Source organism: Ranitomeya variabilis, chromosome 5 (assembly GCF_051348905.1).
Source record: "Ranitomeya variabilis isolate aRanVar5 chromosome 5, aRanVar5.hap1, whole genome shotgun sequence".
Taxonomy (NCBI): Eukaryota; Metazoa; Chordata; class Amphibia; order Anura; family Dendrobatidae; genus Ranitomeya; species Ranitomeya variabilis.
Genome location: NC_135236.1, coordinates 680,350,574 through 680,374,352, shown reverse-complemented (window position 1 = coordinate 680,374,352; position 23,779 = coordinate 680,350,574). Strand labels below are relative to the sequence as shown.

General features: G+C 45.7%; 2 protein-coding genes across 4 annotated transcripts in view; one reads left to right on the top strand and one right to left on the bottom strand.

The window, feature by feature from the left end:
• CACNA2D4 (calcium voltage-gated channel auxiliary subunit alpha2delta 4) overlaps positions 1-23,779 on the top strand; it is a 134,178-nt gene that overhangs the window by 38,677 nt on the left and 71,722 nt on the right. Inside the window, exon 29 of one of the 2 annotated variants that reach the window (XM_077267057.1) lies at positions 8,963-10,005. The exons of the other annotated variant lie outside the window; for it this stretch is intronic. Within the exon in view, the coding sequence (XP_077123172.1) occupies positions 8,963-9,093 (131 nt within the window). The 3' untranslated portion in view covers positions 9,094-10,005. Of the gene's footprint in view, positions 1-8,962; positions 10,006-23,779 lie in introns of those variants that run through there. 2 annotated transcript variants of the gene reach the window in all.
• The window catches only part of LRTM2 (leucine rich repeat transmembrane protein 2), a 44,029-nt gene continuing 31,907 nt past the window's right edge, over positions 11,658-23,779 (bottom strand). For both annotated transcript variants that reach the window (XM_077267060.1, XM_077267061.1), the window contains 2 exons: positions 16,479-17,069; positions 11,658-15,633 (listed from right to left, as the gene is read on the bottom strand). In XM_077267060.1, the coding sequence (XP_077123175.1) occupies positions 15,203-15,633; positions 16,479-17,069 (1,022 nt within the window). In that variant the 3' untranslated portion in view covers positions 11,658-15,202. The remainder of the gene's footprint in view (positions 15,634-16,478; positions 17,070-23,779) is intronic.

Sequence of the window (23,779 nt, the reverse complement as noted above, 5' to 3'; positions counted from 1 at the left end):
TGTATACAGAGATACATGATAAGATCCTGTCTGCAGCCACCACTAGGGGGAGCTCCCTGTATACAGAGATACATGATAAGAGCCTGTCTGCAGTCACCACTAGGGGGAGCTCCCTGTATACAGAGATACATGATAAGATCCTGTCTGCAGCCACCACTAGGGGGAGCTCCCTGTATACAGAGATACAAGATAAGATCCTGTCTGCAGTCACCACTAGGGGGAGCTCCCTGTATACAGAGATACACGATAAGATCCTGTCTGCAGTCACCACTAGGGGGAGCTCCCTGTATACAGAGATACATGATAAGATCTTGTCTGCAGCCACCACTAGGGGGAGCTCCCTGTATACAGAGATACATGATAAGATCCTGTCTGCAGCCACCACTAGGGGGAGCTCCCTGTATACAGAGATACATGATAAGATCCTGTCTGCAGCCACCACTAGGGGGAGCTCCCTGTATACAGAGATACATGATAAGATCTTGTCTGCAGCCACCACTAGGGGGAGCTCTCTGTATACAGAGATACATGATAAGATCCTGTCTGCAGCCACCACTAGGGGGAGCTCCCTGTATACAGAGATACATGATAGGATCCTGTCTGCAGCCACCACTAGGGGGAGCTCCCTGTATACAGAGACACATGATAGGATCCTGTCTGCAGCCACCCCTAGGGGGAGCTCCCTGTATACAGAGGGCTAACACTGTGCTGGGTGCATTATTGGGGTCAGATTGTGTATAGGGGAGGGTGGGTGAATACGAGGAGTGTGACATGTGACGCCAGTTTCTTACGTCCTGCTGCCTCCTGACAGTGATGGAAATGTGTCTTGCGGCTGTGACTGAGGCAGAGAAGGGGGCTCCCGTCACCGCTCCCCCACTCTCAGGCTCTGGCAGCTGTCACATCTAGCCAGGACCTTGTGTTTTCCGTGATACCCAGTGGGCAGCTGCATTTAGGCCGCCGTCATGCACATTAGCCCTTTGCGCCGTGTCTGTCGCTTCTTGACTTTGAGCCTTTGTCGTTCCGTCACCCAGCTTTCCTGCTGCCCTGAGCGGTTGCTGCTCTCTGCCTATGATACACACCTGTCTCTGCAGATCTTGGATGGTTGCCCAGCAGGGTTTCCTCCGCTCCGTGTCCAGATGCTGTGGGTGAGCTGCCGTCCGGGCCTGGCACATGGATGTGCTGTGATAGCTTGTCGCTGGCTGCAGGCTGTACCGCCGAGCCTCGGCCTGTCAGCTCCTATCAGAGATGTGTCTGCGGCGTGTGCGCCACGTGTATCATGTCAGCAGTCGACACGGGAGGGAGAGGAAAGACCCCGACACGGTGCCATCCTCCGGTGCCATCCCCCGGTGCCATCCTCCGGTCCCATCCCCCGGTGCCATCCTCCGGTCCCATCCCCCAGTGCCATCCTCCGGTCCCATCCCCCAGTGCCATCCTCCGGTGCCATCCTCCGGTCCCATCCCCCAGTGCCATCCTCCGGTCCCATCCCCCGGTGCCATCCTCTGGTCCCATCCCCCAGTGCCATCCTCCGGTCCCATCCCCCAGTGCCAACCTTCGGTGCCATCCTCCGGTCCCATCCCGCGGTGCCATCCTCCGGTGCCATCCCCTGGTACCATCCTCTGGTGCCATCCTCCGGTTCCATCCCCCAGTGCCATCCTCCGGTCCCATCTCCCGGTGCCATCCTCCGGTCCCATCCCCCAGTGCCATCCTCCGGTGCCATCCCCCGGTGACATCCTCCTGTCCCATCCCCCAGTGCCATCCTCCAGTGCCATCCCCCGGTGCCATCCTCCGGTCCCATCCCCCGGTGCCATCCTCTGGTCCCATCCCCCGGTGCCATCCTCCGGTCCCATCCCCCAGTGCCATCCCCCGGTCCCATCCCCCGGTGACATCCTCCGGTCCCATCCTCCAGTGCCATCCCCCGATGCCATCCTCCGGTGCCATCCCCCAGTGCCATCCTCCGGTCCCATCCCCCGGTGCCATCCTTCGGTCCCATTCCCTAGTGCCATCCCCCGGTGCTATCCTCCGGAATCATCCCCCAGTGCCATCCCCCGGTCCCATCCTGCGGAGTCATCCCCCGGTGCCATCCTCCGGTCCCATCCCCCGGTGCCATCCTCCGGTCCCATCCCCCGGTGCCATCCTCCGGTCCCATCCCTCAGTTCCATCCTCCAGTCCCATCCCCCAGTGCCATCCCCGGTGCTATCCCCTGGTGCCATCCTCCGGTGGCATCCTCCGGTCCCATCCCCGAGTGCCATCCTCCGGTCCCATCCCCCAGTGCCATCCTCCGGTGCCATCCCCGGTCCCATCCTCCGGTGCCATCCCCTGGTGCCATCCCCCAGCGCCATCCTCCGGTCCCATCTCCCAGTGCCATCCTCCGGTGCCATCCCCGGTCCCATCCCCAGTGCCATCCTCCGGTCCCATCCCCCAGTGCCATCCTTCGGTGCCATCCCCCAGTCCCATCCCCCGGTGCCATCCTCTGGTCTCATCCCCCAGTGCCATCCTCCGATGCCATCCCCCGATGCCATCCTCCGGTCCCATCCCCTGGTGCCATCCTCCGGTCCCATCCCCCAGTGCCATCCTCCGGTGCCATCCTCCGGTCCCATCCCCCGGTGCCATCCCTCGGTCCCATCTCCCGGTGCCATCCCCTGGTGCCATCCTCCGGTATCATCCCCCAGTGCCATTCCCCGGTCCCATCCTGCGGTGTCATCCCCCGGTCCCAACCGCCCCGGCGCCATCCTCCGGTCCAATCCCCCGGTGCCATCCTCCGGTATCATCCCCCGGTGACATCTTCCGGTGCCATGTGTCCTGTTCAGCACATGCCCGGGTTATACCTCATGAAGCCTAATCCAGAAGACAAGGAGTTACTGGCACAAAGTGAGGAGTGGGAAACAATGGTGCCCACACATCCCGCAATAAAAATAATTAGCGGAGGAAACATTTAAGAAAAGCTCAAGAGCCGCGAGTGATCATGACTTTCTTAAGGCGAGTGGGCGCATCGTCTCAGTGACAATAGGGTCTCTCTGCGGGGGTCCCCGCTGCTACTGTACACTGTGTGCAGGGATGGGGGGCAGCGTGGGGGCACGCGGCCTCCACCTCAGTCTCCGCTACATACAAGCTTTATATCGGTGTATTACCTGCAGCATTGTATCCTCAATCACATTCTGCAAAGAACAGCTCAAATATGTGATGTCTGTGTATTAGGAGGAGGAGAGGTCACGTCCTGTGTATTAGGAGGAGGAGAGGTCACGTCCTGTGTATTAGGAGGAGGAGAGGTCACGTCCTGTGTATTAGGAGGAGGAGAGGTCACATTCTGTGTATTAGGAGGAGGAGAGGTCACATCCTGTGTATTAGGAGGAGGAGAGGTCACATCCTGTGTATTAGGAGGAGGAGAGGTCACATCCTGTGTATTAGGAGGAGGAGAGGTCACATCCTGTGTATTAGGAGGAGGAGAGGTCACATCCTGTGTATTAGGAGGAGAGGTCACATCCTGTGTATTAGGAAGAGAGGTCACGTCCTGTGTATTAGGAGGAGGAGAGGTCACATTCTGTGTATTAGGAGGAGGAGAGGTCACATCCTGTGTATTAGGAGGAGGAGAGGTCACATCCTGTGTATTAGGAGAGAAGAGGTCATGTCCCTTGTATTAGGAGGAGGAGAGGTCACATCCTGTGTATTAGGAGGATAGGTCACATCCTGTGTATTAGGAGAGGAGAGGTCCTGTCCCGTGTATTAGGAGGAGGAGAGGTCGCGTCTCGTGTATTAGGAGGAGGAGAGGTCGCACCCTGTGTATTAGGAGGAGGAGAGGTCGCGTCTCGTGTATTAGGAGGAGGAGAGGTCGCATCCCGTGTATTAGGAGGAGGAGAGGTCACGTCCTGTGTATTAGGAGAAGGAGAGGTCACGTCCTGTGTATTAGGAGGAGGAGAGGTCACGTCCTGTGTATTAGGAGGAGAGGTCGCGTCCTGTGTATTAGGAGGAGGAGAGGTTGCATCCCGTCGTCACGAATGCCAGGGATGATACCTTAACCCCTTAGTGACGGAGCCAAATTTTTGAAATCTGACCAGTGTCACTTTATGTGGTAATAACTCTGCAACGCTTCAACAAATCCCAGTGATTTTGAGATTGTTTTTTCGTGACACATTATACTTTATGATAATGGTAAATTTAGGTCAATATGTTTTGCATTTATTTATAAAAAATATCAAAAATTTGAGAAAAAAGTTAAAAAATTATCAATTTTCTAAATTTGAATGATTATTTCTTTAATCCAGATGGTCATACCACAGCAAACCATTAATAAATAACATTTCCCACATGTCTGCTTTACATCAGCACAATTTGTAAAATGTTATTTTATTTTGTTAGCATTTTAGGAGGTTTAATAATGTAGCAGCAATTTTTCATTTTTTCAAGGAAATTTACAAAATTTATTTTTTTAGGGACTTATCCATGTTTGAAGTGACTTTAGGGGTCCTATATATTGGGAAACCCCCAAACATGATACCATTTTAAAAACAGCACCCCTAGACATATTGAAAACTGCTGTCAGGTAGTTTATTAACCCTTCAGGTACTTTACAGGAATTAATGCAAAGTGACATGACAGAAATGAAAATGTGTATTTTTACCACCTAAATGCCTCTAACTTCTGAAGAGATTACTAGAGCCGTCTGACTCTAAGGCCGCTATTTGGTTGTGAATTGCCATCGCAAACATCAGGACCACAGGATCCTGATCTGAGGGCCCCAGTTTGGATAAAGAGGAAGCCCCCACACTCTGTTAACCATTTATAATGATGTAGTCACTATTGACAGCAGCATCTAAGGGGTTAAACAGATATGTACGGTGACAACACTGATCATGGCTGTTATAGCAAGTTGTCAGCTATAGTGTACAGCCGACAGCTGCTGGATTGTCACCTGTATGGAAAGGCTATTCTCTTATATCTAAGGTCAGTTAAAAGACGTATTGGCTGTCATTAAGGGGTTAATCATCCCACCGCTCACCCTTATATGTCACAAACCGGGGTTGTTTGGTTGCCCCAGTTCTTTTCTGATGGGGATTTATCTACAATATATCCCACTTCCCAGTTCCGGTTTGGAACTTGCAGCTCTCTGGCGCGCCCTTACCTTCAGGTCAGATTAGGTACTGCACCTAGGATAATTAGTCGCCAGAAAGGCTGCCTGCTATGTACTGGCTAATGGGCACGCTGCAGCGAGGGCGATATAACTACTCCCACTCAGGTAGGAACAATAATTATCAACGCCGCCGGTCACTATAAAGCCTCCCAAACGCACAAATCCGCTGCTACCAGCTCCGATTTCTTAATAATGGTTCCGGAGCCAACCCTGATTAGTAGCGTAATTCACTTCCAAGGACGTGACAGTATGTTATAGAGCAAGGAGAAACAAAGCTAGTAATTTTATATATTTTACTCCAAAAAGGTAGGTAGTGTTGACAAGAGGGTAAAAGGATGTTATAAACGAAGACAAGTATCGTATGTACAGTACAATTACAAATAAAATGGGATTAACGTTGAAAAAAACACTTACAGTCCGTTCATATCATGACTGACCATGCGGCTCGGGGGAGGGGCGATACATCCAAATGCATTACAGATCTGTCTCGCAGCTAGACACGGGACAAAGGACTGTAGAAGACTGATTTCTCACTTATCACCGTGCCCAAAACCTAGGCACTCCCCTTGTGGTGACCTCACTGAGAAGCTGAATACTCCCCTTTCCTAAAGTTATGACAAGCCATTTCTATACATAACTCGCTGTATGATCCTCGTAGAAGAACGACACAATGATCATGATGCTCACCATGTCAGGGGGATTCTTTTAAGTATAAACACGGCATAGACATATGACCCACTTATGGAGAAATCCGTTCCTTGCATTTCGTTGGGTTTAGATCCTTGCGATTTCAGTGAGTTATAGATTTTTCGGTGGACATTCGGAATATGTAACCTTAATATCTCTATCCCTGATCGGTGCCATTATACATAACTTTTCCAGAACAAAAGGAGTCCCATGCGGTTTGAAAGTTGCTGTACCAGTTATAGCTGGTATCAGGCAGGAGGGGGGATGAGGGGTTTAGGGAGAACACTGGCTTTCCCAGCTCAAAGCCATAAAAATTCCTTTGTGGATGTTGCTGGCACGCTGGTCTCACATTACAGCTATATAGCAGGGGGGAGGGAGGAAGAGTGGCTTAGAACTCCAGCCTGTGCCAGCAGGCAGAGGAAACTGCAGCTGAGAGCCCTGTATGTGTAATTGAAGAAGTCATAAGAACTTCTTTCTATTTCCTGACACCCGTGTATTAGGAGGAGGAGAGGTCACATCCTGCATATTAGTTTGTTGATTCTCCCGGTCGCTGTCTCCCCTCCGTCTCTCGGGGTCTCCGCTCCTCATTCTTTGCCTCCTCCCTATTACTCAGCATTACACGTGGGATCTCCCCCGAGTCCCCCCTCATTTCACAGCATAGATGAATTAAGGCCATCACTGCGTTTCCATGGTGATAGGCTTCTCCTTGCCCCCTGTGCTGGAGTTGCTTTCTTCAGGCTTTCCCGGTGTCACCTGTTTTCTCGGAGTTAACCCCTTCCTTGCCGTCCACTGTTCACAGATACCTGAGGTCCCATCCCATCGCTTTCCTCCATTGCTCCCTTCAATCACAACTACAATCAGTGACTTTAGCTTAGATACGTCGTCCATTCAACCCTGATGTGTAAAGCGCTTAATCATAGTAGTATTATAGCAGTAATATTCTTGTACATAGGAGCAGTATTATAGTAGTTATATTCTTGTACATTGGAGCAGTATTATAGTAGTTATATTCTTGTACATAGGAGCAGTATTATAGTAGTTATATTCTTGTACATAGGGGCAGTATTATAGTAGTTATAGTCTTGTACATAGGAGCAGTATTATAGTAGTTATAGTCTTGTACATAGGAGCAGTATTATAGTAGTTATATTCTTGTACATAGGAGCAGTATTATAGTAGTTATATTCTTGTACATAGGAGCAGTATTATAGTAGTTATATTCTTGTACATAGGAGCAGTATTATAGTAGTTATATTCTTGTACATAGGGGCAGTATTATAGTAGTTATATTCTTGTACATAGGAGCAGTATTATAGTAGTTATATCCTTGTACATAGGAGCAGTATTATAGTAGTTATATTCTTGTACATAGGAGCAGTATTATAGTAGTTATATCCTTGTACATAGGAGCAGTATTATAGCAGTTATATTCTTGTACATAGGAGCAGTATTATAGTAGTTATATTCTTGTACATAGGAGCAGTATTATAGTAGTTATATTCTTGTACATAGGGGCAGTATTATAGTAGTTATATTCTTGTACATAGGAGAAGTATTATAGTAGTTATATCCTTGTACATAGGAGCAGTATTATAGCAGTTATATTCTTGTACATAGGAGCAGTATTATAGTAGTTATATTCTTGTACATAGGAGCAGTATTATAGTAGTTATATTCTTGTACATAGGGGCAGTATTATAGTAGTTATATTCTTGTACATAGGAGCAGTATTATAGTAGTTATATTCTTGTACATAGGAGCAGTATTATAGTAGTTATATTCTTGTACATAGGGGCAGTATTATAGTAGTTATATTCTTGTACATAGGAGCAGTATTATAGTAGTTATATTCTTGTACATAGGGGCAGTATTATAGTAGTTATACTCTTGTACATAGGGGCAGTATTATAGTAGTTATATTCTTGTACATAGGGAGCAGTATTATAGTAGTTATATTCTTGTACATAGGGAGCAGTATTATAGTAGTTATATTCTTGTACATAGGAGCAGTATTATAGTAGTTATATTCTTGTACATAGGAGCAGTATTATAGTAGTTATATTCTTGTACATAGGAGCAGTATTATAGTAGTTATATTCTTGTACATAGGGGCAGTATTATAGTAGTTATATTCTTGTACATAGGAGCAGTATTATAGTAGTTATATTCTTGTACATAGGGGCAGTATTATACTAGTTATATTCTTGTACATAGGGGGCAGTATTATAGTAGTTATATTCTTGTACATAGGGGCAGTATTATAGTAGTTATATTCTTGTACATAGGAGCAGTATTATAGTAGTTATATTCTTGTACATAGGGGCAGTATTATAGTAGTTATATTCTTGTACATAGGAGCAGTATTATGATAGATATATTCTTGTATATAGGGGCAGTATTATGGTAGATATATTCTTGTATATAGGGGCAGTATTATCAGGGCAGTAGGTTTTGGGGCCTGACAGGTGATGGCGATGAGTGGCAAATGACGTCTTTGCTGTTTGGGGTGGTGATCCTGGCCGTGACGTTCGTCTTGTACCAGGTACTGGTCAGGGTCTGTCTTTGTTGTGTATTGTCGTTATGTTCGCTGTATGGTTGCGGTAATATCATTGTGACTTTGCCCTTTAAGGTTTGGTGACATCAGTCGTACGTGAGGCGCATTTCAATCATTATTAGGGGGTGTTGTGCAGGTCTCTTCACATACGGTCCAGGTTGCTGCGGCGGGTGATGTGATGGGGATGACGGTGCCAGCAGTATAGTGCCGGGGGTACGGCATGTGTGCGGGCGCAGCGTGGCATGACCCAGCACGGTGCCGTTATCTGCCCCTCTGATGTGTGACTGTTCATGATGACCTCTGCGGATGACGATCTGCCGGCTCCCGAGTTGCTTTGGTAACAAGAATGTGCTGTCATCCTGAGCGCTTAATCTTCTGTATAATCGCACGTCTGCTCCTTCCCCGTAGAAGGGTCTTAATGGTGTAAATGCCCTTGATCTTTCTTAAAGGGATGGGATCACCTTGTGGCCCTGTGGGTCCCAATAATGTGATCAGTAACCAATATTCATGATCATAATTAGAGAATTAATCTATCGGTGTCTGCTTGAAATCACAAGTACAACTGATACTTTACTGTATATGTATTTCTGTCATAGAGCCTTTAGTAAGGGGGAAGGAGGGAGATGCAGCTGCAGCACCTAAACCTCCGTGCTGTGAGACTGCTTGCTGTGAGAGGGGAGAGGGACCTGCCGGGTGGAAGAGAGAAAACTCCATACCATCATCATGAAGGAAAGTCGGTATCCCAACCAGGCTGAACCCAAAGAATTTGACCTAACCAATTTGTGCTGATGAGGTTCGGAAGACCGAAACAGACCAAAGGCGACATGTAAATGGCACTTTTGAGTCACATTGTTGGAGGAGAGCTATGGGCAGATTTGTTGTTTCCTTATGTAAGATATTACAAAGTTCCTGCTAGTCCAATTTGTAAGAATACTATCCTAAGCCTGTGTAGAAAGCTATCTGGGCTTCTAATCTTTGCTGATGAGGCCACTAGACCCGAACTGGTCTCCGAATGCCCGATGAAGCGATACTTAAAAGTTATGTTTTTAAGTTTACTTGCCCTAGCTGTGTGTTTTGGGAAATCTTCATGCTGAAAGACCCAGCCACGACCCATCTTCAATGCTTTTACTGAGGGAAGGAGGTTGTTGGCCAAAATCTCGCGATACATGACCCCATCCATCCTCCCTTCAGTATGGTGCAGTCGTCATGTCCCCTTTGCAGAAAAGCACCCCCAAAGTATGATATTTCTCCCACCATGCTTCACGGTTTGGATGGTGTTCTTGGGGTTGTACTCATCCTTTTACCTCCAAAGTTCTATTTTGGTGTTGTCTGACCACATGACCTTCTCCCATGCCTCCTCTCAATCATCCAGATGGTTATTGGCAAACTCCAAACGGGCCTGAACATGTGCTGGTGTGAGCAGGGGGATCTTGACGGCGTAGTGTGTTACTAATTGTAATGTGTGAGACTGTGGTCCCAGCTCTCTTCAGGTCATTGACCAGGTCCTCCCGTATAGTTCTGGGCTGATTCCTGACCTTTCTCACAATCATTTTTACCCCACGAGGCGTGATCTTACACCGAGCCCCAGACCGAAAAAGATTGACAGTCATCTTGTGTTTCTTCCATTTTCTGATAATTGTGCCAACAGTTGTTGTCTTCTCACCAAGCTGCTTGCCTATTGTCCTGTAGCCCATGCCAACCTTGTACAGGTCTACAATTGTGTCCCTGGTGTCTTTAGACAGCTCTTTGGTCTTGGCCATGGTGGAGAGTGATTGAGTGTGTGGACAGGTGTCATTTATACAGGTAATGAGGTCAAACAGGAGCAATTAATCCAGGTAATGAGTGCAGAGTAGGAGGCTTCTTACAGAAAACTAACAGGTCTGTGAGAGAGAGAATTCTCGCTCGTCGGTCGGTGATCAAATACTTATTACATGCAATAAAATGCAAAATAATTATGTAAAAATCATACAATGTGATGTTCTGGTTTTTATTTTTAGATTCTGTCTCTCACAGTTGAAGTGTACCTACGATAATGATTACAGACCCTCCATTCTTTGTAGGTGGGAAAACTTGCAAATCGGCAGTATATCAAATACTTGTTTACCCCACTGTATGGGGCCATTATATACTGTATGTAGCATTATATGGATCCATTATACTGTATGGAGAATTAGATGGGGCCCATTATACTGTTTGGAGGAATGTATGGGTCCATTATACTGTATGGAGCATTAGATGGGGCCCATTATACTGTTTGGAGGAATGTATGGGACCATTATACTGTATGGGGCATTATACTGTATGGTGCCCATTATACTGTTTGGAGGAATGTATGGGACCATTATACTGTATGGAGAATTAGATGGGGCCCATTATACTGTTTGGAGGAATGTGTGGGACCATTATACTGCATGGAGCATTAGATGGGGCCCATTATACTGTTTGGAGGAATGTATGGGACCATTATACTGTATGGGTCATTATACTGTATGGGGCCCATTATACTGTTTGGAGGAATGTATTGTGTCCATAATACTGTATGGAGCATTATATGGGGCCATTATACTGTATGGAGCAATTTATGGAACCATTATACTGTATGGAGAAATTTATGGGACCATTATACTGTATGTAGCAATATATGGGACCATTATACTGTATGGAGCAATATATGGTGTCCATAATACTACATGGAGGACTATGTGGTGCCCATAATACTGTATGGAGGACTATACTGTCCAGTCTAAAATAAGTCTGCAGTCACTGTGCACTGTGCTCTGCGAGGATTTGCCTGTTTCTGAGCTATTGTAGAATTTACAATAGATATAGCTCATGTAATTTAAGAAGAAAGTGAAATCTTTGGCATTGTACTATACTGTCATAAAGAAAATTAATATCCATGATAAAAGATGAGAGAAAAGAGCTTGCACTCTGCAGACTGTTTTCAAATTTCACTCTGTGCAGCTGACCTCCTCCTTTGGAATTATGTAACTAAGGAAACTCCTGATTGCTAACAGATCTGAGGCCCTGCATCAGGAATGAGGAGCAGTTTACGACCGAGATAAAGATCTGAGATTCCTTTGTCTGCTTACTTGAAATTAAGAAGGGAGGTTTGCATGTAGTGCGTCAGATGCCACATTTTGGGCATTGTCAATGCTTGGAGGCACAGTTTCCTGTGGATGCTGTCCATGTTCCTGGAGATCCTCCCTCCATAAATCTGAAGCCATTGCTGTGATCACAGGTTTAGTAACTTTTGTTTATTCTTTATTTTTATGTAACGGTATATGCTGTATTGTTTTGTCTCCTTTGTAAAATCTTTTGTATTTTTTTTATAAACACTGCCTATTGTTCTGGATTAAATATAAAATTTAATGGTTCTGCTCCTTTTGTTCTGTAAACCACATTCCTGTCACCGATTACGATTCCATTAGTGATAACAGTCGCAGCCTCATCCGTTAATCATCGGCCAAATGTGTAATTGTCCCGATGATAGGGGGCAGCAGAGGGTTTTTTGTGACAAAAAGATGAAGGCCAGTGTGGTTCAGCGCGACCCTCCCCCCGGCTGCCATCTTTGACATATACGTATATTTATTATCTGTTCAACATGAACCGTGGTATGTGTTAAAGGGTCTCACTAAGACAACGACAATCTGGAGCCGGTTCTGCACATAGATAGCTAGATTCCTAACCTGTACTGATGAGTCTCACAAGGCCCAAACAGGTCTCTGATCAGGTGATACCGAAGTCATGCTTTAATCTTTCTACAACCACTAGCCTAACTGTAAGAAGGCATATAAACGATATCTCACATTGATCGCTTGACTCCTGATCTGTGCTAATGAGGCAGACAAGACCAGAACTGGTTTCTTTAATAATTCTTTGGCAACATGATAACCAGGCAGATGCCAGAAAGACCAGAACTGGTTTTTGGTGAGGGGATACCCAAGTTGTGTATCGAGGTTTCTAGAACCACTAGACAGACTCACAGGGAAGCCATGTATCGCTGTCATACATAATATCTGTATTCTTAACTTGTCCTGATGAGTCCCACAGGACCAGAACTGGTCTTCAAATGAGGTGACAACGTTGTATCCCGATCTTACAACAACCATGAGACAATCTCACAGAAAAGCCTTATAAACTACCTCTCACTCATTGAACTGGATTCCTATCTTTCACTAATGAGGACGACAAGACCTAAACAAATCTGTCTATAGAAAGTCTCAATTGTCATCTATTTCAGTTTCCTTTTTTCAAAGCTTCCTGATTTTCTGTTTATTTCAGCTGATTTTACTTGATTATTTTAATAATGCGCCTTCCTAACAAATAAGATGCTTAATCTGCGCTGATGAGGTTTACGGGACCGAAACAGATCTGCTAATAGAAATTCTGAATTGAAATCTTTTCTTTTTCAAAGCTTCCTGATTTTCTGTTTATTCCAGCTTATCATACCTGACTATTTTAATGAGGCGCCTTCCTAACAAATAAGATTCTTAATCTGCGCTGATGAGGTTTACAGGACTGAAACAGATCTGTCCAGAGAAATTCTCAATTGACATCTATTTTTTTTCTTTTTTTCGAAGTTTCCTGATTTTCTGTTTATTCCAGCTTATTATACCTATTTTAATGAGGCGCCTTCCTAACAACTAAGATTCTTAATCTGCGCTGATGAGGTTTACAGGACTGAAGCAGATCTGTCCAGAGAAATTCTCAATTGACATCTATTTTTTTTCTTTTTTTCGAAGCTTCCTGATTTTCTGTTTATTCCAGCTTATTATACCTGACTATTTTAATAATGCGCCTTCCTAACAAATAAGATGCTTAATCTGCGCTGATGAGGTTTACGGGACCGAAACAGATCTGCTAATAGAAATTCTGAATTGAAATCTTTTCTTTTTCAAAGCTTCCTGATTTTCTGTTTATTCCAGCTTATTATACCTGACTATTTTAATGAGGCGCCTTCCTAACAAATAAGATTCTTAATCTGCGCTGATGAGGTTTACAGGACTGAAACAGATCTGTCCAGAGAGATTCTCAATTGACATCTATTTTTTTTTCTTTTTTTCAAAGCTTCCTGATTTTCTGTTTATTCCAGCTTATTATACCTATTTTAATGAGGCGCCTTCCTAACAACTAAGATTCTTAATCTGCGCTGATGAGGTTTGCAGGACCGAAACAGATCTGTCTATAGAAAGTCTCAATTGACATCTATTTTTTTTTATATTTTTTTTTCGAAGCTTCCTGATTTTCTGTTTATTCCATCATATTTTACCTGACTATTTTAATGAGGCGCCTTCCTAACAAATAAGATTCTTAATCTGCGCTGATGAGGTTTACAAGACAGAAACAGATCTGTCCACACATATGATTGAAAGACATTGAACTACGAGCCCGAGGTTCTCCTTACCGCTGACTCCCTGGCTTCTGCAGGACACAGCTTTAGCTGATCATGCTGGTAGCGGTACTTTTGCCACACACAGAAGCCATAACCGATGACCAGGGATAATGAACATGTTCTCGTATATTAAGGACCACGTCTTTATTCCATTATAAAGTGCATTGGTTACAGATCGTAGATAAGACTAGGGGGGGATTCACACTGCAAAGAGGGGGACACTGAGCCGACAGCACTAGGTGGTGACATATATATATATTCCATCCTATTTCATAGAAAAATATATTGTTTGTACAACTTTATCTATAGTCCACGCTCAGTCTGATAACATTCTCTGAAGTTTTCTGTGCTTTACCAGAATTTTTTTTTTTTTTTTAGTAATATTGGAGTCATACTAGGAAGTGTCGCCATTGTGATGGGCTGTAGAATAGCGGCCAAAAAATTTGTACAATTTTCCTAAATTCTTAAGTCATCGACAAATCTACTCCCGGGGTGGATCCGGTAAAATACCGCCATCACTTCAAACCCTGGCCTGGGCATTCATGGCACTTTTCCATACCTATGCACCAGCTACGGTTTGCACTACCGTACCCATCCTGCCTTGCTTCTTAATTAACAGTGCATTGTGGGATTTTGCCTTGGAGAGCAGCTGCAGAGCCCGAGGTTGTCCTCCTCCTTCCCGCTCGCTCCTCCAGCCGCTTCCAGCTGTGTTGCTCTTGGTAACTGAGTGCATTGCTTTTATGACATATGGAAAAGAGGCATTTAAAAAAATGACTCCAAGAAATCACGGCGGCCTCCGACTCCGGGATCCGTAATTAGCTGATTATGAAGCAATCCATCTATACAAAAGTCTTCCCCCCCAAAAAAAGAAGATAATCTCTGCCAAATACTAAGGAAAAAGAAATTCTAGCAACCGGTGGGGAGGAGGACCTGGACGTGGCTGCCATATTTATTGCCATTTCTTGAGGGAGGGGGGAAAGTAGAAAAAAATAAGAGTCTCTGAGTTGCAATCCTGTAGAAGATCAGTTACGAGACTGGGGGTTACGGTGGATCTCACCATCTGACCTCGCACAGGCATCCTGAGACTTTTACATGGTCCCCGGTGACCACCATGGTGGTCAGGGTCTCACGCGAGGTGTAAAGGGTGAGTTTTTATTGTTCCTTTTTTTTTTTTTTGCACTTTCCGGGGGCCCCACATTAAAACGTTGACATGGCCTCTCCAGATTTTTGGATTTGCATTAAGCCGGTGGATCTAGATATTGAATATTGACATCTGGTTCACTAAGGTTGTGTTCCATGGCTGAATTCGATAGATTTACACCCCTTGTACAGTTTGTAGAGGGTCGTGATTGTGTCCATTTTCTTTAGGGAGCAGGAACCACCGAATTTCTAAAATGGATCATTTGTAGCCTCCACACATGGGAGACACCAGATGCCTTCCTCAGGCCACAGATGAAATCTGCCTCTGCTCTTCCTGTTCTCCTTCTGCGTCGCCCATGAGGGGCTGGCGTTTTTTCAACTCTCGGTGGTACTTTGCCATTAGAGAGGCGTAGATACACCCGTAAGCCGCTGCAACCACCATCATGATGCAAACCACACCACAGACCACTCCAGCAATGATCACAGTGCCGATAGCTCGCCGGACGCTAACAGGACGGTACCTCTGCTTTTGAGGACAGTCTGGACTTGGTTCTGGCTCTGCATGGGCGGGGCTTGTTTTAGTGCAGGGCGAAGCCGGCCTATCAGCAGGCCCTGAGTTGTTCTCATCCTCTAACTGTGAGCAGTAGCTGAACATCTCCACGGGGACCATGCGTATGTCCCTCCCCCGCAGCTCCTTTGGAAGGGTACACTGCAGCTCATCAATTTTCCCCCCTGTAGGGATAGCAAATGGGGAGAATGTGTTACAGATGCCAGGAGGGGAACACGCCATGTTGTGATTAGCGTCTCTCATAATTATTGTGAATTACGGGGACAAAAACGAAGAAATAGAGTACATATAAGAAAAAAGGCTTATAACACCCGTCTAAGCCATAGAGACCCACCTTACAGCTGCTACCGGGTCCCTGTAGAGAAGGGCCCCAACCCTGGTTGGCTGCATCCATTTTTTTTTACGGATCATGAGAACCTCGTCAAGTATACTAGAAAGGGGTCCAATGTGCCTAGGAGTATGGATGCTAGACCAGCACCAGGAAGAGGGCCCCAGTTTAATTTTTGCTTTGGAGCCTCTTCAAAGGACCCTGTGCTCCTTTTATTGGACCTCTACCTGGAGAACATTACTAAGGATTCTTGTCTGGTTCCCAGATAAAGAGTTTTAAGTTTTTTATTTTACCCTAATGTACAATTTGTATCAGGTTTTTCTATCTAATAGGGCCCAGAGCTCTGGAGGACCACAGAAGGTCACCAGTGCACACCATCAGATCTCCAAGATCCAGTGGAGATCCACAAGGTCTGGAGGAGATTGGTGGCTTGATTGGAAAGGTTCCACCTGAGCATCTGGACATAAGTGTAGCTTCCTTGTGGGCTAGTAACCAAAACCCCCCAATTGCCACCATCTTTCTGGTGTCCTCATATGTTCTCCAGAAACCAGAAAGATCACTACTTCTACACCTGTGCTATGACATCTAAACCCAAGAGGAGATGGGTCCCAAGGTCTAAAGAAAAAGGGACTTTGTGAGGACTGGTGACCACTGGTGACCCCGGAGCTCCTGGCGGCTTACCTCGGTAAGAGAACCACTCCATCCAGTGCTTGAAGTCTCGAAGGTTGCAGTCGCACTCCCACGGATTGTCACCGAGCTGAATGTTCTCCAATCCGCCGAGAGGTTCGAAGGTCAGCCGCTCCAGGCTCTGCAGACGATTGGAGCGTAGGGACAACCAGTGCAGGCTGGGTAGGTCATCAAATAGTCCCGAGGGCAGTAAAGACAAGAAATTGAGGGAAAGGTCCAGCCGACGAAGCTGCGGCAGCCCCTGGAGGAGCTCACGCTCCACGCCACGTATGCTGTTGTTGCGCAGGCGTATCTCCGTAAGGTTCACCAGGTCCCCAAATACCTGCGGCGGCAGCTGGTCCAGGTAATTGTTGGAGAGGTCCAAGCGGTGCAAAGACGTCAGATTGGAGAAGGGGCCTCCAGACAAGGAGCTTATCCGGTTGTTCAGGAGCAGGAGGATTCGTGTGTCCTGGGGGATGTCCATGGGGACAGATGTGAGTCCTCGTCCGCTGCAGTCCACCTCCATGCTGCTGCCGTTACAGGTGCAAGATGGCGGGCAGGTGAAGAAGGATGAGGCGGCACACAGAGACAGCGAGCAGAAGAGGACTGCAATAGAGAAGAGAGACAAGGAATTATGGGGTGAGAAGGTTTCATTAAAGGGGGGTTCTACATCTGATCATGAGCGGTCCATCTGCAGCACCTATCCAGAGGGGTTCACAAACTTTACCAAGGGGTCTGTCAGGCCCTATGCATTGCGGAAATGACTTGTAATATCAGGTACAACACATTCAGAGACTGAGCCCCATCCACATCTAGTCCTGCTCACACAGCTGGTTTGTCACAGTGTATCAGCGCAGACCTGAGCGAAACCAAACTGTCTCCTGTCCTGGTGCTTCCCTACACTGATACACAGGAACAAAGTCTCAGCTCTGTGTGGGACTTCATCCTCTGGATGGTAATGAGAATGTTTCTATTCATTGACAGCGAGCAGAGGTCTTAACGTTTTCTTTTCACAGTTAGTCCCTTTTTTTCTGTTTGGTCTGGATGACCCTTTGTCTCGGAGGATTGAGGGGTGGTCCTCGCTCCTCTGTTTCCCCCCAGGAGGGGTGGTCCTCTCTCGTCTGTTTCCCCCCATAGTCGTCCTTCTTACATATCCGCCACATTGCAGTAGGAGGTCGGGGATCTCCAGCGCCCTCATCCGGGTCCTGCGGGGTTTTGCTGCACGTTCATCGCGTGTGTGAAGCTATATTGGAGGATTTCTGGTTCTTCGCCTCCTCCCCCGGCGGCTGCAGTGGATATTGGATGAATGGCCGCCTGTCGTGGCTTAGATATTGGGCAGAGTCAGCAGAAGACCACACGGCAGCACAGTTACCTCTGTACAGGGGACACAAGTGGTGGTCTGTCCTGTGCCCGTAAGATGCCAGGAATCCAGGACACTTGGGTGTGCTCCTCAGCCCCAGTGGCAGCTCTGAGGCTGGCACTAATGGGGGCTTCCATGGCTGGAATTTGGGGACACTTATGTGGCTACCATTTATGGGGGCTTCTCTTACTAGAACCTTAGAGACTAGAGACTTCTGTGGCCGAAGCCTATGAAGGTGCCTCCTTGGATACCACTTACATGGTCTTCTTTGACTACCACTTATATGGGGTTTCTTTGACTACCACTTTTAGGGGCTTCTTTGACTACCACTTTTAAGAGCTTATATGACTACCACTTTTAGGGGCTTCTTTGGCTACAACTTTTAGGGGTTTCTTTGACTACAACTTTTAGGGGCTTCTTTGGCTACCACTTATATGGGGTTTCTTTAACTACCACTTTTAGGGGCTTCTTTGGCTACAACTTTTAGGGGTTTCTTTGACTACAACTTTTAGGGGCTTCTTTGGCTACCACTTATATGGGGTTTCTTTGACTACCACTTTTAGGAGCTTCTTTGACTACCACTTTTAGGGGCTTCTTTGACTACCACTTTTAGGGGCTTATTTGACTACCACTTTTAGGGGCTTCTTTGACTACCACTTTTAGGGGCTTCTTTGACTACCACTTTTATGGGTTTCTTTGACTACCACTTATATGGGGTTTCTTTGACTACCACTTTTAGGAGCTTCTTTGACTACCACTTTTAAGGGCTTCTTTGACTACCACTTTTAGGAGCTTCTTTGGCTACCACTTTTAGGGGCTTCTTTGACTACCACTTTTAGGAGCTTCTTTGACTACCACTTTTAGGGGCTTCTTTGACTACCACTTATGAGGTTTATTTGACTACTACTTATAGGGTCTTTTTTGGCTACCACTTATGGGGGCCACTGATGCTCACACTCATGAGACTGCTCTGGCTGAAACTTATGGAGGTTTTTTGCCCACCACTCGGAACTAAGGGGGAATTCTGTGTTGGCATTTATGGGACTTCAGCTGTTACCACATAAGGGTCTTTTTAAGATTAGCACTTACGGGGGCTCCTGATACTAACAATGACGGGGCTTCTATGACTGCGTTTATGGAGGTTTTTGTGACCACCACTTTTGGGATTTTCGGTTAGTAGCCTCTTGCGGGCTTCTTTGGGCCTTCTAGTACATATACGTCTCCTTTGGCTACCATTTATGGCTTTTGTGGCTATCTGAGTGGGGGGATAGTATTAATTTTTGCAGCCATATCCAGTGTTTTACATGAAGACCCCCAACCACGTCCTGCTCCCGCCTCCATCCATCCTCATTATTTTATCGTCCTATTTAATAGATATTTGTAGCTCGGTGACAATCGCATCTGCCGGATTTAGACTTTTTAAAGAGTGAGACGATTGAATAAGAAAAAGTGGGAGCGACGGCCCCCAAAATACGACTACAACCCCCTGGGGTTGTCACCCAGCTTTCCACAGACCCTGAATGGATTTGGATTTTTTTTTTTTTTATTTCTTGCCAGTTTCTTTCTGCTTCAGGTTTCCAGGTATAAGACCTCCGTGGCCCCCACTACGACACATGTCAGGTACTCGCACAGCAAAGTCATTAATTATTAATCTTTTATAGAGACGAGAAATGTGTTGTATTGTTCATAGAGGCCGGAGCAGCTTCTCATGTAACAGATCCAAGTGACACTGATCCCGGGGGGCCGCCGCCGCCTAGAAATCCACCACTCAGCTACATAAATATTTAGTGAGAGGTGTCCCTGCTACAACGGATCTTATATACAACAAGCAGAAAGAGGGAAGACATCCTCCCCTGATAGATCCCCGCCCAGCACCGGTAATTCCACAAAGCATCATCCATTAATGAGAGTTATATCCTGTATTTTACTCCAGAGCTGCACTCACTATTCTGCTGGTGCAGTCACTATGTACATACACTACATTACTGATCCTGAGTTACATCCTGTATTATACTCCACAGCTGCACTCACTATTCTGCTGGTGCAGTCACTGTGTACATACATTACTGATCCTGAGTTACATCCTGTATTATACCCCAGAGCTGCACTCACTATTCTGCTGGTGCAGTCACTATGTACATACATTACTGATCCTGAGTTACCCCCTGTATTATACCCCAGAGCTGCACTCACTATTCTGCTGGTGCAGTCACTGTGTACATACATTACATTACTGATCCTGAGTTACCTCCTGTATTATACCCCAGAGCTGCACTCACTATTCTGCTGGTGCCGTCACTGTGTACACACATTACATTACTGATCCTGACTTACCTCCTGTATTATACTCCAGAGCTGCAGTCACTATTCTGCTGGTGCAGTCACTGTGTACATACATTACATTACTGATCCTGAGTTACATCCTGTATTATACCTCAGAGCTGCACTCACTATTCTGCTGGTGCAGTCACTGTGTATATACATTACATTACTGATCCTCAGTTACATCCTGTATTATACCCCAGAGCTGTGCTCACTATTCTGCTGGTGCAGTCACTGTGTACATACATTACATTACTGATCCTGAGTTACTTCCTGGATTACACCCCAGAGCTGCGCTCACTATTCTGCTGGTGCAGTCACTGTGTACATACATTACATCACTGATCCTGAGTTACATCCTGTATTATACCCCAGAGCTGCACTCACTATTCTGCTGGTGCAGTCACTGTGAAAATACATTACATTACTGATCCTGAGTTACATCCTGTATTGTACTCCAGAGCTGCACTCACTATTCTGCTTGTGCAGTCACTGTGAACATACATTACATTACTGGTCCTGAGTGACATCCTGTATTATACTCCAGAGCTGCACTCACTATTCTGCTGGTGCAGTCACTGTGTACATACATTACATTACTGATCCTGAGTTACATCCTGTATTATACTCCAGAGCTGCGCTCACTATCCTGCTGGTGCAGTCACTATGTACATGCATTACATTACTGATCCTGAGTTACATCCTGTATTATACTCCACAGCTGCACTCACTATTCTGCTGGTGCAGTCACTGTGTACATACATTACATTACTGATCCCGAGTTACATCCTATATTATACCCCAGAGCTGCACTCACTATTCTGCTGGTGCAGTCACTGTGTACATACATTACATTACTGATCCTGAGTTACATCCTGTATTATACTCCAGAGCTGCGCTCACTATCCTGCTGGTGCAGTCACTATGTACATGCATTACATTACTGATCCTGAGTTACATACTGTATTATACTCCTGAGCTGCACTCACTATTCTGCTGGTGCAGTCACTGTGTACATACATTACATTACTGATCCTGAGTTACATCCTGTATTATACTCCAGAGCTGCGCTCACTATCCTGCTGGTGCAGTCACTATGTACATGCATTACATTACTGATCCTGAGTTACATCCTGTATTATACTCCACAGCTGCACTCACTATTCTGCTGGTGCAGTCACTGTGTACATACATTACATTACTGATCCTGAGTTACATCCTGTATTATACCCCAGAGCTGCACTCACTATTCTGCTGGTGCAGTCACTGTGTACATACATTACATTACTGATCCTGAGTTATCTACTGTATATACCCCAGAGCTGCACTCACTATTCTGCTGGTGCAGTCACTGTGTACATACATTACATTACTGATCCTGAGTTACATCCTGTATTATACCCCAGAGCTGCACTCACTATTCTGCTGGTGCAGTCACTGTGTACACACATTACATTACTGATCCTGAGTTACATCCTGTATTATACCCCAGAGCTGCACTCACTATTCTGCTGGTGCAGTCACTGTGTACACACATTACATTACTGATCCTGAGTTACATCCTGTATTATACCCCAGAGCTGCACTCACTATTCTGCTGGTGCAGTCACTGTGTACACACATTACATTACTGATCCTGAGTTACATCCTGTATTATACCACAGAGCTGCACTCACTATTCTGCTGGTGCAGTCACTGTGTACACACATTACATTACTGATCCTGAGTTACATCCTGTATTATACCCCAGAGCTGCACTCACTATTCTGCTGGTGCAGTCACTGTGTACACACATTACATTACTGATCCTGAGTTACATCCTGTATTATACTCCAGAGCTGCACTCGCTATTCTGCAGGTGCAGTCACTGTGTACATACATTACATTACTGATCCTGAGTTACCTCCTGTATTATACTCCAGAGCTGCACTCATTATTCTGCTGGTGCAGTCACTGTGTACACACATTACATTACTGATCCTGAGTTACATCCTGTATTATACTCCAGAGCTGCACTCGCTATTCTGCAGGTGCAGTCACTGTGTACATACATTACATTACTGATCCTGAGTTACCTCCTGTATTATACTCCAGAGCTGCACTCATTATTCTGCTGGTGCAGTCACTGTGTACACACATTACATTACTGATCCTGAGTTACATCCTGTATTATACTCCAGAGCTGCACTCGCTATTCTGCAGGTGCAGTCACTGTGTACATACATTACATTACTGATCCTGAGTTACCTCCTGTATTATACTCCAGAGCTGCACTCATTATTCTGCTGGTGCAGTCACTGTGAATATACATTACATTACTGATCCTGAGTTACATCCTGTATTATGCTGCAGAGCTGCACTCACTATTCTGCTGGTGCAGTCACTGTGTACATACATTACATTACTAATCCTGAGTTACCTCCTGTATTATACCCCAGAGCTGCACTCACTATTCTGCTGGTGCAGTCACTGTGTACATACATTACATTACTGATCCTGAGTTACCTCCTATATTATACCCCAGAGCTGCACTCACTATTCTGCTGGTGCAGTCACTGTGTACATACATTACATTACTGATCCAGAGTTAGGTCCTGTATTATACCCCAGAGCTGCACTCACTATTCTGCTGGTGCAGTCACTGTGTACATACATTACATTACTGATCCTGAGTTACCTCCTGTATTATACTCCAGAGCTGCAGTCACTATTCTGCTGGTGCAGTCACTGTGTACATACATTACATTACTGATCCTGAGTTACATCCTGTATTATACCCCAGAGCTGCACTCACTATTCTGCTGGTGCAGTCACTGTGTACACACATTACATTACTGATCCTGAGTTACATCCTGTATTATACCCCAGAGCTGCACTCACTATTCTGCTGGTGCAGTCACTGTGTACACACATTACATTACTGATCCTGAGTTACATCCTGTATTATACCCCAGAGCTGCACTCACTATTCTGCTGGTGCAGTCACTGTGTACACACATTACATTACTGATCCTGAGTTACATCCTGTATTATACCCCAGAGCTGCACTCACTATTCTGCTGGTGCAGTCACTGTGAACATACATTACATTACTGATCCTGAGTTACATCCTGTATTATGCTGCAGAGCTGCACTCACTATTCTGCTGGTGCAGTCACTGTGTACATACATTACATTACTAATCCTGAGTTACCTCCTGTATTATACCCCAGAGCTGCACTCACTATTCTGCTGGTGCCGTCACTGTGTACATACATTACATTACTGATCCTGAGTTACCTCCTGTATTATACTCCAGAGCTGCAGTCACTATTCTGCTGGTGCAGTCACTGTGTACATACATTACATTACTGATCCTGAGTTACATCCTGTATTATACTCCAGAGCTGCACTCACTATTCTGCTGGTGCAGTCACTGTGTACATACATTACTGATCCTGAGTTATCTACTGTATATACCCCAGAGCTGCACTCACTATTCTGCTGGTGCAGTCACTGTGTACATACATTACATTACTGATCCTGAGTTACATCCTGTATTATACCCCAGAGCTGCACTCACTATTCTGCTGGTGCAGTCACTGTGTACATACATTACATTACTGATCCTGAGTTACATCCTGTATTATACCCC